Source organism: Saccostrea cucullata, unplaced genomic scaffold, assembly GCF_032062105.1.
Source record: "Saccostrea cucullata isolate Sc308-1 unplaced genomic scaffold, CSIRO_AGI_Scuc_v1 ctg1228, whole genome shotgun sequence".
Taxonomy (NCBI): Eukaryota; Metazoa; Mollusca; class Bivalvia; order Ostreida; family Ostreidae; genus Saccostrea; species Saccostrea cuccullata.
Genome location: NW_026929291.1, coordinates 67,501 through 82,535, shown reverse-complemented (window position 1 = coordinate 82,535; position 15,035 = coordinate 67,501). Strand labels below are relative to the sequence as shown.

Sequence of the window (15,035 nt, the reverse complement as noted above, 5' to 3'; positions counted from 1 at the left end):
AGTGTTTCTGTTTTTAAATTCTCTCGATCTTAACATGCTTATTAAAAAGATTAAATTGTTTTCAGAGTTTTGAATCAACCATGACATGCCTGTCTTCCATATTTCTTTTGCGATTTTGTTCACATGCTGGTGGTTTGTTGGCCGGTTTAGCTGAACAGAATTTATATATAGCAAGTTTACACGAATAACTGGGGTATGGCAAAAGAAATGGCAAATAAATATTGTGAGTCGAAAGAAAAATCAACACATGCCCTTTGGGCATGTAATTTGAGAATTTTAAAATGCGCGCTGGCAAATTTACCAGGTCCCGGGCATGGGGCACCCAGGTTATTTCGAAGACTGTGAGGGTGCCAAATGGTTCTTGGGCTGTTTATGGAGACTAAAGAATGTGTAAAAATGAAATTCCTAAATTTAAGTCGGACTCGTCCAACTTCATTTTCAGCAAAGATAAAACGTGACGCTGTTTTAGACACTTTGACGTTATAGTCCATTCGCCGTAAGGTGATACAATACATGGCATAAAATCTCATAATTTGTTTATTTATGCATATATTTATCTGAAATTTGCTGTTTATATTAATTAAATATGTACTAGATAATAGTGAAAATTTCAGAATGCAGTGATGTTTATTTTTCACACTAGACAACTTGTCCTCGACTTTATGGGACAACCCTCTTAATATGTCTAATATGTAAAACTTGGATTCCCTATTAAGGCTCTGAAGACCCCTGGGGGTCAAGATTTAAACAATTTTTTATCTACACTACCTCAGGATGCTTCCACATAAGTTTCAGCTTTTCTGGCCCTGTGGTTCTTGAGAATAAGATTTATAAAGATTTTTCCTATTTATTTCTATGTAAAACTTTGATTGCTCATTGTAGCCCCACCCAACCCCGGGGGTCATGATTTTAACAATTTAGAATTTTATTTCGTGTCCACGAATTTTTATTTTGTGGCCACTAATTTTATCTCGTTCCCACGAATTTTTATTTTGTGGCCACAAATAAATAAAAAAATCTCGTACCATGTGTTATACCAGCCATGGTAGATTTCTGTCCTACTTATCACTTGCTCTGTTCTTCTCACGTGATCGATTTCACCTCATTTTTATTCCGTCTTCTTTTCTCAGACCGTATATGGGCGGCTCCCATTTTATTCCAGCTTTGGAAACTCCTCCCATCTATTTGTTCTACTCCTTCCTTTTGAGTTTCCTTATTTCTTCAGCTCCCGTGCTGCTATTCAGAATCTTACTTTAGGCCTGGTCCCACTGTACTCCTTTTGATCAGTAGTTTCACTTCCCGAGAAATCTGCAACCTCGGAAGGACGCTCTGAAGCTAATCCAGAATCAGGCTCATCTACTGGATTACTCACTGCATGAGTCAACTTAGGAGTTGAATGGCTAATTCTATACCAGGACGCCCTGAAGCTCATCCAGAATTAGGCTCATCTTGAGGATCCCACCGCTGCCACCCAAAATTACATGTATGTAACTGTTCTCATCTGATAATGGATCCCCCATGCAGTTACTAAACTGAGATGGATACCCAAAATTAAACTTATATGGCTTGCCAAAATATGCAAACACAGCGAACGTATATCTATACAAAACTGTAAAATATACAAATAAGGCAATAAATGAGTTCCTCTTGTGTAAAATAAAATGATTACACTGAATCACCTAGCAACCCAATCATTATCAAAAAAACTTAAAATCACTAAAAAAAAAACTTACTAAGCATAATAAAACCAACCTTGTCTCAATGAGGAAAGAATATCTATGTAGATTAATTATTTTAGGCACATACAGGAAGCAATTCATTTTTATTTTTCCCTCTTTTTTTGGGGGGGGGGGGTTCTTGACAAGCAATAACAATGTTTAAGGTACTAGTATATTCTATAGTGCTTGAGTGTAAGGCAATTTGATCTATGAGAAACAGTGCTGTTCTCTTACTGAATTTGTGAATATAAATACTAACACGTAAATATTGATGAATTTTTAAACCACTTGACTAAAAAGAAAAATATTAATGACAATTTGGCCATAAAAATAATGTTTGTTAAACATGTTAAACTGTTCAATGGTAATTGATTAGTTATTTTAATTCAAGTGCTGAATAGTACTCCATCTCGTGAAATAAGAGGAGGGGGGGGGGGTATACAATATTTTCTATTGAAATTGGGCTGTAAAGCATCGAATCACCATATTCTGAAATAGTATAATAATAAGATATGATTGATTGATTGATTGTACTATACTGTTTAACGTCCCTCTCCTGATATGGAGATGTCACCATTGCTGATGAAGGGCTGCAAATTTAGGCCTAGAATATTTCACTGATATGGAGACGTCACCATTGCCGGTGAAGGGCTGCAAATTTAGGCCTATGCTCGGCACTTACGGCCTTTGAGCAGGGAGGGATCTTTATCATGCCACACCTGCTGTGACACGGGGCCTCGGTTTATACGGTATCAACCGAAGGACTGCCCCATTTAGTCGCCTTTTACGACAAACAAGGGGGGTACTGAGGACCTATTCTTACCCGGATCCCCACGGGGGCTAAAAAGATATGAATGAATGTTTCTTTTAAATCTTTTTCTATGCTTTATGCATATAAAATAAGCACATATATTTGTAAAATATAATGTTTCAGTTGTAAAGCACTTGGAAATTGCTGAAAAAAATTTGTATACATGGTATATAAACATATGCCCCCCCCCCCCCCCCCCCTCCGTGAAACACAAAAAGCTTTGGAATGAATTTGGGAAAAGATAGTCCATATTATCCTTAAAACGGAATTTTTGTTTGGGGGGGGGGGGGGGGTGTGTGTTTATAGTAAAAAACACGAGTTTTATAAAGATTTTAGTTATCTCTCATTGTTTTCCCAAAGAAGTAATGTTATGAAAATCCATAAAAATATCAATATAGGCCCTAAATATGAAAAATCATTCGAATATCTAAACTTTTGAAAAATGACTTCGAGGTACTAGATGGGAGAAAGGTACCTGACGTTACTTATTTTTCTTTTAATTAAAAAAAATATAACCATACCTAATAATTATTAGGTATGGGTATATTTTTTTTTAATAAGAAAATTAAGTAACATCAGGTACCTGTGATTCGCAGTTCTTTTTTTTGGCTTCAGAGATTTTTTGAGGGAAAATCCAGGAATAAATTATTCCTAGGGATTCTATTTCCCTATTATAAGTCTAAAACATGGCGGTAAGTTGAGCTTGCGATTTTCCACCACAGCAATATTTGTTAAATTTGATACATTTCCACAAATATGTAGCTTTATAATCACTAAAGAATGTATTGATGGAAACAGTTACTTTAGTAGGGGTGTCATTCATCATGACAATTGTTTATTTACACCGTGAAAGCCAGATTCGCCGGTCTCGTTTTTGTTAGAATTTCCTCAGTTGTAGTTTCTTTCTTTTGTAGCAGAATAACGGGCCACCTGGCCCCCCTAACCCGATGATCAGACCACCACCGTATGGGGTAAGTTATCACGCTTAGTGGTCAGTAAACGTTAATTAACAAAGTAAACCGAAAGTCAGTTGATGACATTTTTACAAAAATGTTTGAATAAGTACTCGATCAAATATTGATGAAATGTTTCATTTACAATATGTTCCATTTTCAATCACAACTTGTAACCTTATAACATTTCTGGCAAGTGGATAAACAATGTGTTACTATCATGAGAACGATTACCATTCCTTTCAGATGCCTCCGGGAGCCAATTTCATGCCACCCCCCATGGGAGTCCCCGACATGTCAGCGCCACCTATGATGGGAGGACCCCCAGGTTTGTATATATACTCCTCGTCAATGAAAACGCAACACCCTAATTTTAGGTGGAAATTATGAACAGGATATAACTATGTACCAAAAAAGTTTGGACATCTTTAACTTTACCTAATCAGTTTTTTGACGGGTGAATGATTTTCATTTCATTACGGGAAGTTGATTTTTAGCCCTCTTAACAGAAATCAAATATTAGCAGTTTTGATAAAATATTTGACAATATTTTAGTTTTTAAGGTTTTGTACCTGTTTATCATAAGTATTGTACTAAGATGCCAGGAAAAAATATTTCTTTGTTTTCCAGATGTGATTTCCTGTATTTCCTCAAAATTACCAAAAGCACGCATTTCATTGCTAATGCTGGAAATTCTCAAAATAAAGAAAAAGGAGAGGTACAGATGCAAATATATGCTACATAACGACATTTTGGGCTCATGTGTTTCAAAAGCATGAATGACAGTTCATTGACCCGAAGTTTAAGGGTTACTACACTGCACCAAGTTAGAGAAAATTCGACCGCAGCATCTGAACAACAGACAATTAGAAATGCTGAAGAATATTTATTTCGCTCAGATAAAGACATTGATAAACCTAATGCATGGTAGAAATCGGACTGCGTACACTGTGTGTTGTACATGGCGGACTAGCATGTTTTGATTAAATGGTCGGAAGGGGGTGTTTTATTTAAATGTTATCTGTTAAGAGGGCTAATGGAATGAAAAACATTCAACCATTAAATAACTGATTTGGCAAAGTAAAAGATGTCCTACCTTGTTTGGTACATAGTTATATCCCATATATAATTTTTCACCTTAAAAATAGAGTGTTGTGTTTTCATTGACGGGGAGTATATTTCGTGTTGTATCCCTAAAGCGTTCTACTTTCCCATTTTTCTGTTTTGTTCACCATTCACTCTGCATATGCATTTGCTCAGTACGTTTTCTGCATACATTCACACATCATTCAATCACCATTTGCTTTGCATTTGTTTACCGTTAATTCATTGTTCACTCACCATTCGTTTACCGTTCAAGTGGGAAAGTAGAATGTTTCAAGGACTATAGCTCCTTTTACTTTCATCCTTTTATAAGAGAGAGTCAAAGCATATAATAATCTGTATTTTCTGTGAGAGCTCTCCAGTAACGAGAGAATAATAAGTCCTTCCCAGGATGGGTTACATACCAGATCTTTATAAATGTTACAAGTAATGGACAATACAGCTGAACTTCTGTATCTCCAAATCCGATGTATCAAATACAATGGATATGTCAAAGTGAAGGGGAAGTCCTCAAAACATATTTTTAAAAAGTATTTTACCCTTAATATATAAAATTGCTCACTCATTTCTTATAACATGTTTTTATAGGATAAAATAGACGTTTTCTTTCTTTGCTTTTTGCAGGTTTCCAGCCCACGACAGGAAGTATCCCCCCGCCCCACTACCCCCGCCCGGGGGCATGCCACCTATGGGGATGCCTCCAGCTTTTCCCACACCAGGCCCAGGTAAGAAGAGACAGTAATTCCTGATTATAAGGAATTCAGATATAATGAAATCCTGGATATAACAGTGTTTTCCCTAAGATCGGGCTAACAGCCAAATTGACAGCTTCGATTGATAAAAATGCCACCTAGAAATCAAAATTTGTTTTAAGTTTATCATAATTCTGTTCATCAGGGTTCAACACTAACGTTTTTGGCTTTGGTCCGGCCTGACTAGTGCTTCTTTACTTTTACTAGTCTGCGGGCAATTTTATTAGTCCGTCAAAAATAAAAATTAAATAAATAGAATTGATGTTGCAATGTACTTTTTCTACATTTTTGAAATAAACAAAGCATTTACATGAAATGTTTATACCAAGAATTTGTTGAAATCGCACAATCAGGAACTACGATCATATTCCCGGTCTCATTCGTTGTTCTCCATACATGATTACATCATTTAAACATCCGACATCTTTATTTATGTGTCATACTATATCATGATCACTAAAATGTTTAATTTCATATCAATGAGTCCTAATATTAAGCGCCGAATTGACTCGAATTAGCTAACTGCCCGCCAAGAAGCTAGAAAGCTAAAAATAAATATTGGTTTTTCCAGTGAAAGTTGTTGAAAATTTGAACATCAGTAAATTCTTTTTTTTTCCCCAGAAAACTTTATTAGTCTGTTCGGACTAATTGGCTACAATTTTTATTAGTCCGAATGAAAATGTATTAGTATGAGACTAACGGACTAATGTTAATGTCGAACCCTGTTCATTAACATCAACCCTTAGCCTGTAACAATTGATCTTTAACCCTTTTCTTTAAAATAAAGGGAAAACACAGATATAAGAAACTGAATGTAAAACTCAGTTATTAGGAATTGAGATTTAATGAAATCCTGGATATAAGACAGGGGTCGACACTAATTTTTAAACCATAGTTGTCAGCAGGGCTAGCCATTTCTAAATTCTACTAGCCCTGTTCATGTATTAGTTGTCCAGCAGCCGATGGTTGGTGGCCGGAACTGCGAGATATAAAAGTCTGGTGGGGGTATAAAATTTTGAAAATATAGATGCCAAATCCTGCATTCTGGCTGTATTTTGGGTAAAAATTATATGTCAACCTATGATTGTACCTTAGACATTGAAGTACACATATATAATCATTTAAGATATTTCGAATCACCTTTAAATTTTACAATTTTGACAGACAAAAATATTAATTATGATGATAAAACAAGTTTGAAAATAAGATACATTGTGTGTAATTGATAATTATTATATTTGTTGCTCTGAGTGAGTACTTAGTAAAATTCTTAGTAGCCCTGCAGGGCAAGTTTAAAGGCATGTTTGGTAGCCCGACCTCAATATTCAGTTGTCCCGGGCTAGCAGGCTACCGTTAGTGTCAAACCCTGTAAGAAACTGAATTTAAAACTCAGTTTTTAGGAATTGAGATTTAATGAAATCCTGGATATAAGAAACTGAATGTAAAACTCAGTTAGGAACTGAGTTATAAAAAATGGTTATATAAAAACTTATATTTTATGAAGATAGAATATGTATCCCTGTATCCCGTTTATTTTGACTTGACCTTGAGGTGTCTATTTATAGGTAACCCCAAGGTTCAGTCCGTGTCACAGACTGGCTCCACCTCCAACTCTCCACTCGGCGACAAGCAGGAAAATGTCTGTATCAGTTAAATGAAATATGTACTAAGTTTATAGAATCTATCAATTATCAAGTTTGTGTCAGTTTAATTAACTCTTTGTACATGAAGGAAATTTACCAATTGTGCTAATTTGTCAAATTTCATACTTGAAATATTAAAACTTGGTCATTTTGTAATGATTTTACTCCATAAAACATCATGATTTGATTTACATGTTGCTACATTGGTTACAGAAGGTTTGGACGAACACAAGGCTCGGGTCCGTAGATGGTCGGACGTACTACTACAATCACATGACCAAACAGTCCAGCTGGGAGAAACCCGACGACCTCAAATGGCAGAGGTCAGGGGCACTTAGTGTTAATCAAAAGTAAAAATGTTATAGTAGAAATAATTAACACATATTTTATGAAGAGCATTGTCTCAATATCTGGAAATATTCCTGCCCTCAGTCTTTGCATATAGAATCATAGAGAAACATGCAGACACTTATTGAAACATACAGGCACATACAGTCTATGGGAAAGTCACCGGACTGTCGATTTTTACCGGTAAAATTTAGGTTGGGTAGGTAAAAAATTTCATAATACAGGACCGAATGTCCGGTAAAATATAAAGCCAAATAAATCAAAATTAAGAGGTACACATGGTCCAATTCCCCACAAATATCCTTTATTTGACCCATTTAGCAGTAATACCTGATTAATTTTTATGTATTACAACCCTGTCATGATCGTTTTTTATTCTAATTCGAATTTCCTCTGTCAAGGGTTAGAGATCTTTATATAGCTCATACGTAGATTTGGTTGAGAAAATATTTAGATACCTCATACGTAGATTTGGTTGGAAACTTTTTTTTCAAATGATCATTGAACTTGAGTAACCATAATGAGTTGTTTTAAGAAAAATAAAATATTGAAAGTGCATAATAAATTTAGAAAATATTTGATAGTGTATGTTGTACAAGTCAAATATGAAGGAAAAAATGCATGCAATTGTATAAATAGATACCTTTTACAAATGAAAATAATGAATAGTTAACCTGTCCATATCACTCTGAATTTATTTATAAGGTTAAATTTCAAAGTTTCAAATTAACCCCATCCCACCCACCCTCTCAATCTCAGTATCATATTGATGTACGGATTTAAAGGAAAAAAGTCGGTCTGGTAAAAATAAAATTTTTAGCAGACATTTTGTCCTGTAAAAATTTTTAACTTTCATCTAACAAACACATAGAGAGACTTATTTTGCAAGCATAGTCCACCTCATCTAACAAACATCATAGCCCACCTCATCTAACAAACACCATAGCCAACCTCATCTAACAAACACCATAGTCCACCTCATCTAACAAACACCATAGCCCACTTCATCTAACAAACACCATAGCCCACCTCATCTAACAAACACCATAGCCCACCTCATCTAACAAACACCATAGCCCACCTCATCTAACAAACACCATAGCCCACCTCATCTAACAAACACCATAGCCCACTTCATCTAACAAACACCATAGCCCACCTCATCTAACAAACACCATAGCCCACCTCATCTAACAAACACCATAGCCCACCTCATCTAACAAACACCATAGCCCACCTCATCTAACAAACACCATAGCCCACCTCATCTAACAAACACCATAGCCCACCTCATCTAACAAACACCATAGCCCACCTCATCTAACAAACACCATAGCCCACCTCATCTAACAAACACCATAGCCCACCTCATCTAACAAACATCTGGAGGACATATTTCCCAATATAATTCTGATTTAGCCAATAACTTTAAAGAATAAAGCGAATGCTAAACAGCTTAAGTTTCTGAGTTCTATTACACGTGTTCTCATTACACATGTTTTCATTACAGCTGATGCTGTCTAACTGTCCCAGGAAGGAGTATAAGTCTGACTCTGGTAAAATTTACTTCAGATCTATAATTCACAAACCAAGGATTCCCGCTGGACCAAACCCAAAGGGCTTGAGGAACTAGAGGGTGAGTGAACCAAGAGTTCTCGGTAAGAACAGGAGAAGATACAGGGGGATATGGGAAGTTCTCTGAAATTATCAGTGGGTCCTCAGGGGAAGTTATATTAGTGGGGTACTTCATTACTACTACAACTAAGAAAGAACCTTCTTTAATGAGAATATTTTTATTTTTTTCTAGAAATGGTTGCCAAGAAGACACAAGATTCAAGGTAAATATTCTACAGAATTCACACCTGTTTATGTCTCTGTACTAAATAATTAGGACACTTTACGGGTTTCACTAGGGAAGATTTCTGTTGATAGCCGTTCTCGTTCAGTGGGATGACTGTTGTGTGTTTTATTTCAGTGTCGTTGGCGGTGGAGATTCTGGAGGGGTGATCACAGCGCCCCCTACATCAGTAGCTGCGGTGCCCCCTGCTGGCAGCGGCATCACACTACCACAGCAGCCTGCCAAACCCTTACCAGCGGCCCAGGGCAGCATCACGTTACCACGGCAACCAGCTAAACCGTCGTCTGCTATCCAGGCTGCCTAAACTTTTCTCTTAAAGGCTAGGTGATGAAGAGGAGGAAAAACCCAAAAAGGAGGTTGTCCCCCTTGTCTTAAAAAATAAAAAAGAGGCAATGAAGGCATTCAAGAGTCTGCTCAAAGAAAAGGTCTGACTATTACAAGTATAAAACTTCTCAGATTAGTGATATAATGGAGGCCTTCAATAGTCTGCTCAAAGAAAAGGTCTGACACATTGAGTAGAAAATTACACAGATTATTGATAATGTCAGTAGAAATAGGCAATGAAAGCATTCAAGAGTTTACTCAAAGAAAAGGTCTGAAGCATAGAAAGGTTTCAATAAAACTGGAGTGGACTGTATCAAAAATGTTAGCTAAATATGGAATTCACTACAGTTAAGTCTGTATAGAGGATGTATTTGGATTTTTATGCTTCTGCACATTCCCCCCCCCCCCCCTTAAGTTTAATTTTATTTGAATATACGTATATATTATACAGGGTGTATCATCTAATGCCAGCTGGGAGCAGGCGCTGAAGTTGATTGTTAACGACCCTCGTTACGGCGCACTCAGACAACTTAACGAGAGGAAACAGGCCTTTAACGAGTACATGTACAAGACAAAGAGAGTGAAGGAGGAAAAGGTTAATAATAGAAACTATCAGAGGCTGTTATGTTATCAAATTCTAATCCACACAATCATTGGAAGCCTGAACTCATTATAGCTACATTCCTATAGATGTGTTTTACTATAAATTCAAAAAAGATTTAGCTTTCCTAGTTAAAGATATCAGCAAAAAATCTTTTAAAAACTTTTTAGTCAAAAACTATGGATTATTTTCTAGTAATTGTGTTGACATATATGTAGCATTCTACTTAATACAACAGATAGAATGGCAGTCAAAATTCTGGTTTTCTAGAGATTTAGTGTTTTATAGCTGTTTGGTGTTTTATAGCTGACCTGGTGTTTTTGTTGTAGGAGAAGCAAAGACTGCGAGCAAAACAGGCCAAAGAAGATTTAGAACATTTCCTATTTCAGGCCGAAAAAATGAACTCCAGTGTCAAGGATTGGTTGGTGTCCATAGAAAATCTTTCTTATCACCTGGTTGCTCAGCACTGATTATTTTTTTGGTTGCTGATGGTACTCAAGTGATAATCTCAAAGGTGGTTCTTTTTTTAACACAGGAAGGCAGATGACTTATTCGGTGACCAGGAGGTATGGCGCCGTGTAGATGATTGTGATCGACACTAGATCTTTGACAATGTTGTCCACATGTTGGCCAAGAAAGAAAAGGTAAATACAGAGGAGGATTCAAGAATTTATAAAATCGGTTGAAAATATGTGAGTCGCCACGACAAAACCAGGCTTGTTGAGTTTTACGTCATAATCGAGAAAATACCGCTGAAAAACACATTTGAAAAACGCACAACGTTTTTACTAATGTCAGTTCTTACTGATGTCAGTTCTTGGAGGAATACACGATGAAGAATGGACTCTCCCTGCCAGGCAGACAACCAGACTACTCGACTCAAGGCAACAAAGTCCTTCTGTTGCTTCCTTCTGATTAGACAAAATCTGATGTTTGGGAACTTTATAATCAAGTAGCAGTAATGCAGAATTATAGGTTTGTTTATTGTTTGCATAATTTTGTTTAATGAACTCATAAATCAAATATTTTCAGGCCTGTTTTAATTTTCTCATAATATTAAATATGCTTTAGAAAGTAATTTACTGATGCTGTGATATTAAGGCCAAAAAAAATTAATTTCTTGGTTCTCAGGCCCTCCCTCATCTCTTCCAAGGGCGTCTCATTGACCCTTTTTATTGCTAAATCAATAAAATAAAAACCAAATCACCTCCCTCATCATTTTTTGAAGGTTGTACAGTGTAAAAAGTTGCCTCATCATATTTTGGGGGCAATAAAAAGTTAAAAAAAAAAATGCCTCCCTCCCTCATCATATTTCTTGAAAAAAGGCCTAAGAACCAAGGCATTAATTTTGCATGGCCTAAGGTATATACTAATCTTTAAGCATTTTTAAAAGTGTGATAGTCTTTTTAACTATCTTGAATAACTTTTTAGGAAAGTCAGTTTATCAGAATTTAAGAAAATCTGGTTGGAATAAATGTCACATATTCTTATCATGAAACCGGCTACTGATCTGTGTCCTAAGTGCCAAAGATACGTTCACAACATCAGCAATGCAGGGAACTTGTCTGAGGATGAAAAGAAGGCCATGCTGGAAGAGTATACCTGTCACCTGGACAGAGCCAAGGAACAGAGGGAGTATTACAGAGAAAGGTGTCTGCAGTCAAAAGATTTGTATCTTACACACAACGTGGATCAATCTGAAAGAGGTGTGCACAGTAAATTTTATTTTCATTTTCTAAATCATGGTGTTTAACACTCTACCACATCAAATTAATAGGAGGTTATTGATTCATGCATGCTGTCTTTTATCACTCTCATTCTGATTAAATTAATGCACAATATATGAGAACAAATTATTTCAGTTTATATGCATATTGTTTTTATTTTGTGAAGGACAATTGATTTTACTCAGCAAGTCCACTATCCTCACCATGCACAAGAAGTAGGGCCACTATTTTTCAAGACCCCTAGAAAGTGCCAAGCCTTTGGTGTTTGTGCAGAAGGAGCAGGTACATGTAAACAGTAATTAGACAGATAATACTTGCATGTAAATGTGGGGGTCAACCGGGTTTGATTGCCAGTGGCCAGATAGCTTAGTTGGTGGAGCACCTGACTGGAGAATCAGGTGGCCCGTGTTCGAATTCAGGTCTGGTCCACTGCATTTTCTCCTCTCCCATTACATAAACAATTTATAGACATTTAATAACTTGCATGAGATTTATTTCATTTACAGACCATGGGAAGACAAAAGATGTTTGTAAAAAAAAGTGGAATAATATTTTAAAGGCTGCATGTAAAACAATTTTTATTTTTGCAATAGGTGTGCAAAGATTTTATCTTGTTGATGAAGCTGAGGAAGTGGGGAAAGGAGCTAACACAGTTGTCAGTCTTCTGCATCATTTTTTTGAGCATTGGGGATGTGGAGAGAAGGATGTTGTGTTGCAGAAGGATAACTGCACTGGCCAAAACAAAAACAACACAATGATAAGGTAAATATTTTAAGTAGTATTCCATTTATTTATAACTTATCCTTGTATTTTTCTTTAATTAATACCCAAGACCAATAAATAGATTGTTTTTGTTAGGGTTTGCTATTATATAACTTCAACAGAGGGAACCAGTCAAATTGTTGTCCCATTAAGTTAGTGGAGATACATGTATTCTTAGAAACTCTTGCCAAAGGTCAAAGGCAACAGTTTTCCAGGTCTTCCCCACTATATACTAGTACATGTATATAGGGACGTCAGTATGGAATTCTCTTTGTAGCAATGAAATACTAGCAAATGTTTTATTACCTAGTTTGTTTAATATTTTCTCAAAGTGATAATTGCACTGTGAGCAAGCAGATTTTGATTTTTCATGTAAATTTAAAGCAAAATTTTAATTAATAAAATGATTAAAATTAAATTTTAACACCTTATAATGTAAAATCAGAAATATTTATAAATGGGTGCCATGTCTTAATGGTTTACTTAGTACATTTAAAAAATGTAAATTGATTTGCTGGGTGAGACAGGTGAGGTTTAAGAAACCTCAAACTTATTAATATTTAAATTCATATGTCTTGTTCTAGATATGGCATGTGGAGAGTTTTGACAAGCCGACACCGCAGTGTTGAATTCTCACTAATGGAGGCTGGGCACACTAATTTTAGTCCAGATTGGCATTTCGGCCTCTGGAAGATGAAGTGGAGACACTCAACTGCAGAAACTCTAGATGAAGTAGCGGCATCAGTGAGGCAATCTTACAGAAATGGTCACAATATCCCCCAGCTGATCAGTGATGTTGACAGGCCTGTTACATTCTATAACTGGTCTTCTTTCTTTGATTCCTACTACTTCAAGAAATTACCTTCCATCTCAAAATTTCACCATTTTAAGATTTCTGCAGACAGTCCAGGTGCTGTCTCAGTAAAGACATATTATAGCTCAGAAGAAAAATTGGTCAACATTTTGAAAAGAGGTCAGCAAGTATTTAACACTGTAACTTTGCCATCAGTCATTGAACCAAAGGGCCTTGATGCTCTAAGACAGTGGTATCTGTATGATGAAATAAGACCATTCTGCAGGGATACATCTGACAGTCTGGAGTCATGCCCCAAACCTCTGTGTCCAAAACTTCGCATCAAAGTGGATCCAGAAAAAAGAAAAAGAAATTGCTGTGCCAGAGAGTTAAGATACTTCATGGAGATAGACATGTATTGAACCAGCTAGCGTCATGCAAACTTCCATGAAAATGATTATTTATTCAAATGTTAATTCTTTTGTGTAATTGATTGGGTTTTTTTTGTTTCTTTAAAAGTTAAAACCAAAATTGACTAAATTTTTTACCTGTTTTGTGCTGTATAATTGGGAATTTCTGTAAAGTATTTGGTCTTGAACTTTTTGCACTAGAAATTTAACATCTCTGCACTAGAATTTGATAAGCATATTAAAAAAAATTTGACCATATACTATATGAATTCAAATTTGTAGACAATCAGTGTTAGGTATCTGCTTGATAATGTTATATATGTCTTATTATTTTTTACTCTCTAATAAAATGAGCATTACTTCCATAACGTCTAAATTTTGAGATTTTGTGAAAAAGATGTTTCATTTTTTTTTTAGAATTAAAAGGAGAATCACTAACATTTTCGATTTTTTAGCTCACCTGAGCTGAAAGCTCAAGTGAGCTTTTCTGATCACATTTTGTCTATCGTACGTCTGTCTGTCTGTCTGTCTGTCCGTCTGTAAACTTTTCACATTTTTGACTTCTTCTCAAGAACCGCTGGGCCAATTTTAACCAAACTTGCCACAAAGCATCCTTGGGTGAAGGGAATTCAAGTTTCTTCAAATGAAGGGCCACGCCCTTATTCAAGGGGAGATAATTGGGAATTAATGAAAATTTGGTGGTATGTTTTAAAAATATACTTCTCAAGAACCACTTTGCCAGGAAAGATTAGACTTATGTGGAAACATCCTTAGGTAGTGTAGATTCAAGTTTGTTCAAAATGGCCGACAAAAGTTTTACATAGAAATATAAAGGAAAATTCTTTAAAAATCATCTTCTCAAGAATAGCAAAGGCATGAATGGTCATATTTATATGGAAGCATCCTCAGGCAGTGCTCATTCAAGTTTGTTCAAATCATGACCCCCAGGGGTAGGGCGGGGCCAAAAAAATTCAAATTTGTTCAAATCATGACTCCCGGGGGTAGGGCGAGGCCAAAATGGCCGACCAAAGTTTTACATAGAAATATATAGGAAAATTCTTTAAAAATCATCTTCTCAAGAATAGCAAAGCCATGATTGGTCATGGGACTATTTTTGGATTTAAACTTTTCAATAATAAACCAATTGCTACTTTTTCCTAGCCTAGCCACAGTGCTCAGGTGAGCGATATGGCCCATGGGCCTCTTGTACTTACTCATACTGCAGGTAGCT

General features: G+C 36.0%; 1 protein-coding gene and 1 pseudogene across 1 annotated transcript; both read left to right on the top strand.

Moving 5' to 3' along the window:
* Nucleotides 1-3,129: 3,129 nt before the first annotated feature.
* Nucleotides 3,130-15,035, top strand: part of LOC134280343 (pre-mRNA-processing factor 40 homolog B-like) — an 18,673-nt pseudogene continuing 6,767 nt past the window's right edge.
* Nucleotides 11,605-13,816, top strand: LOC134280357 (uncharacterized). The gene is made up of 4 exons (XM_062762765.1): nucleotides 11,605-11,762; nucleotides 12,006-12,121; nucleotides 12,433-12,601; nucleotides 13,186-13,816. The coding sequence occupies exons 1-4, from the start codon at nucleotides 11,605-11,607 to the stop codon at nucleotides 13,814-13,816; spliced, it is 1,074 nt and encodes a 357-aa protein (XP_062618749.1).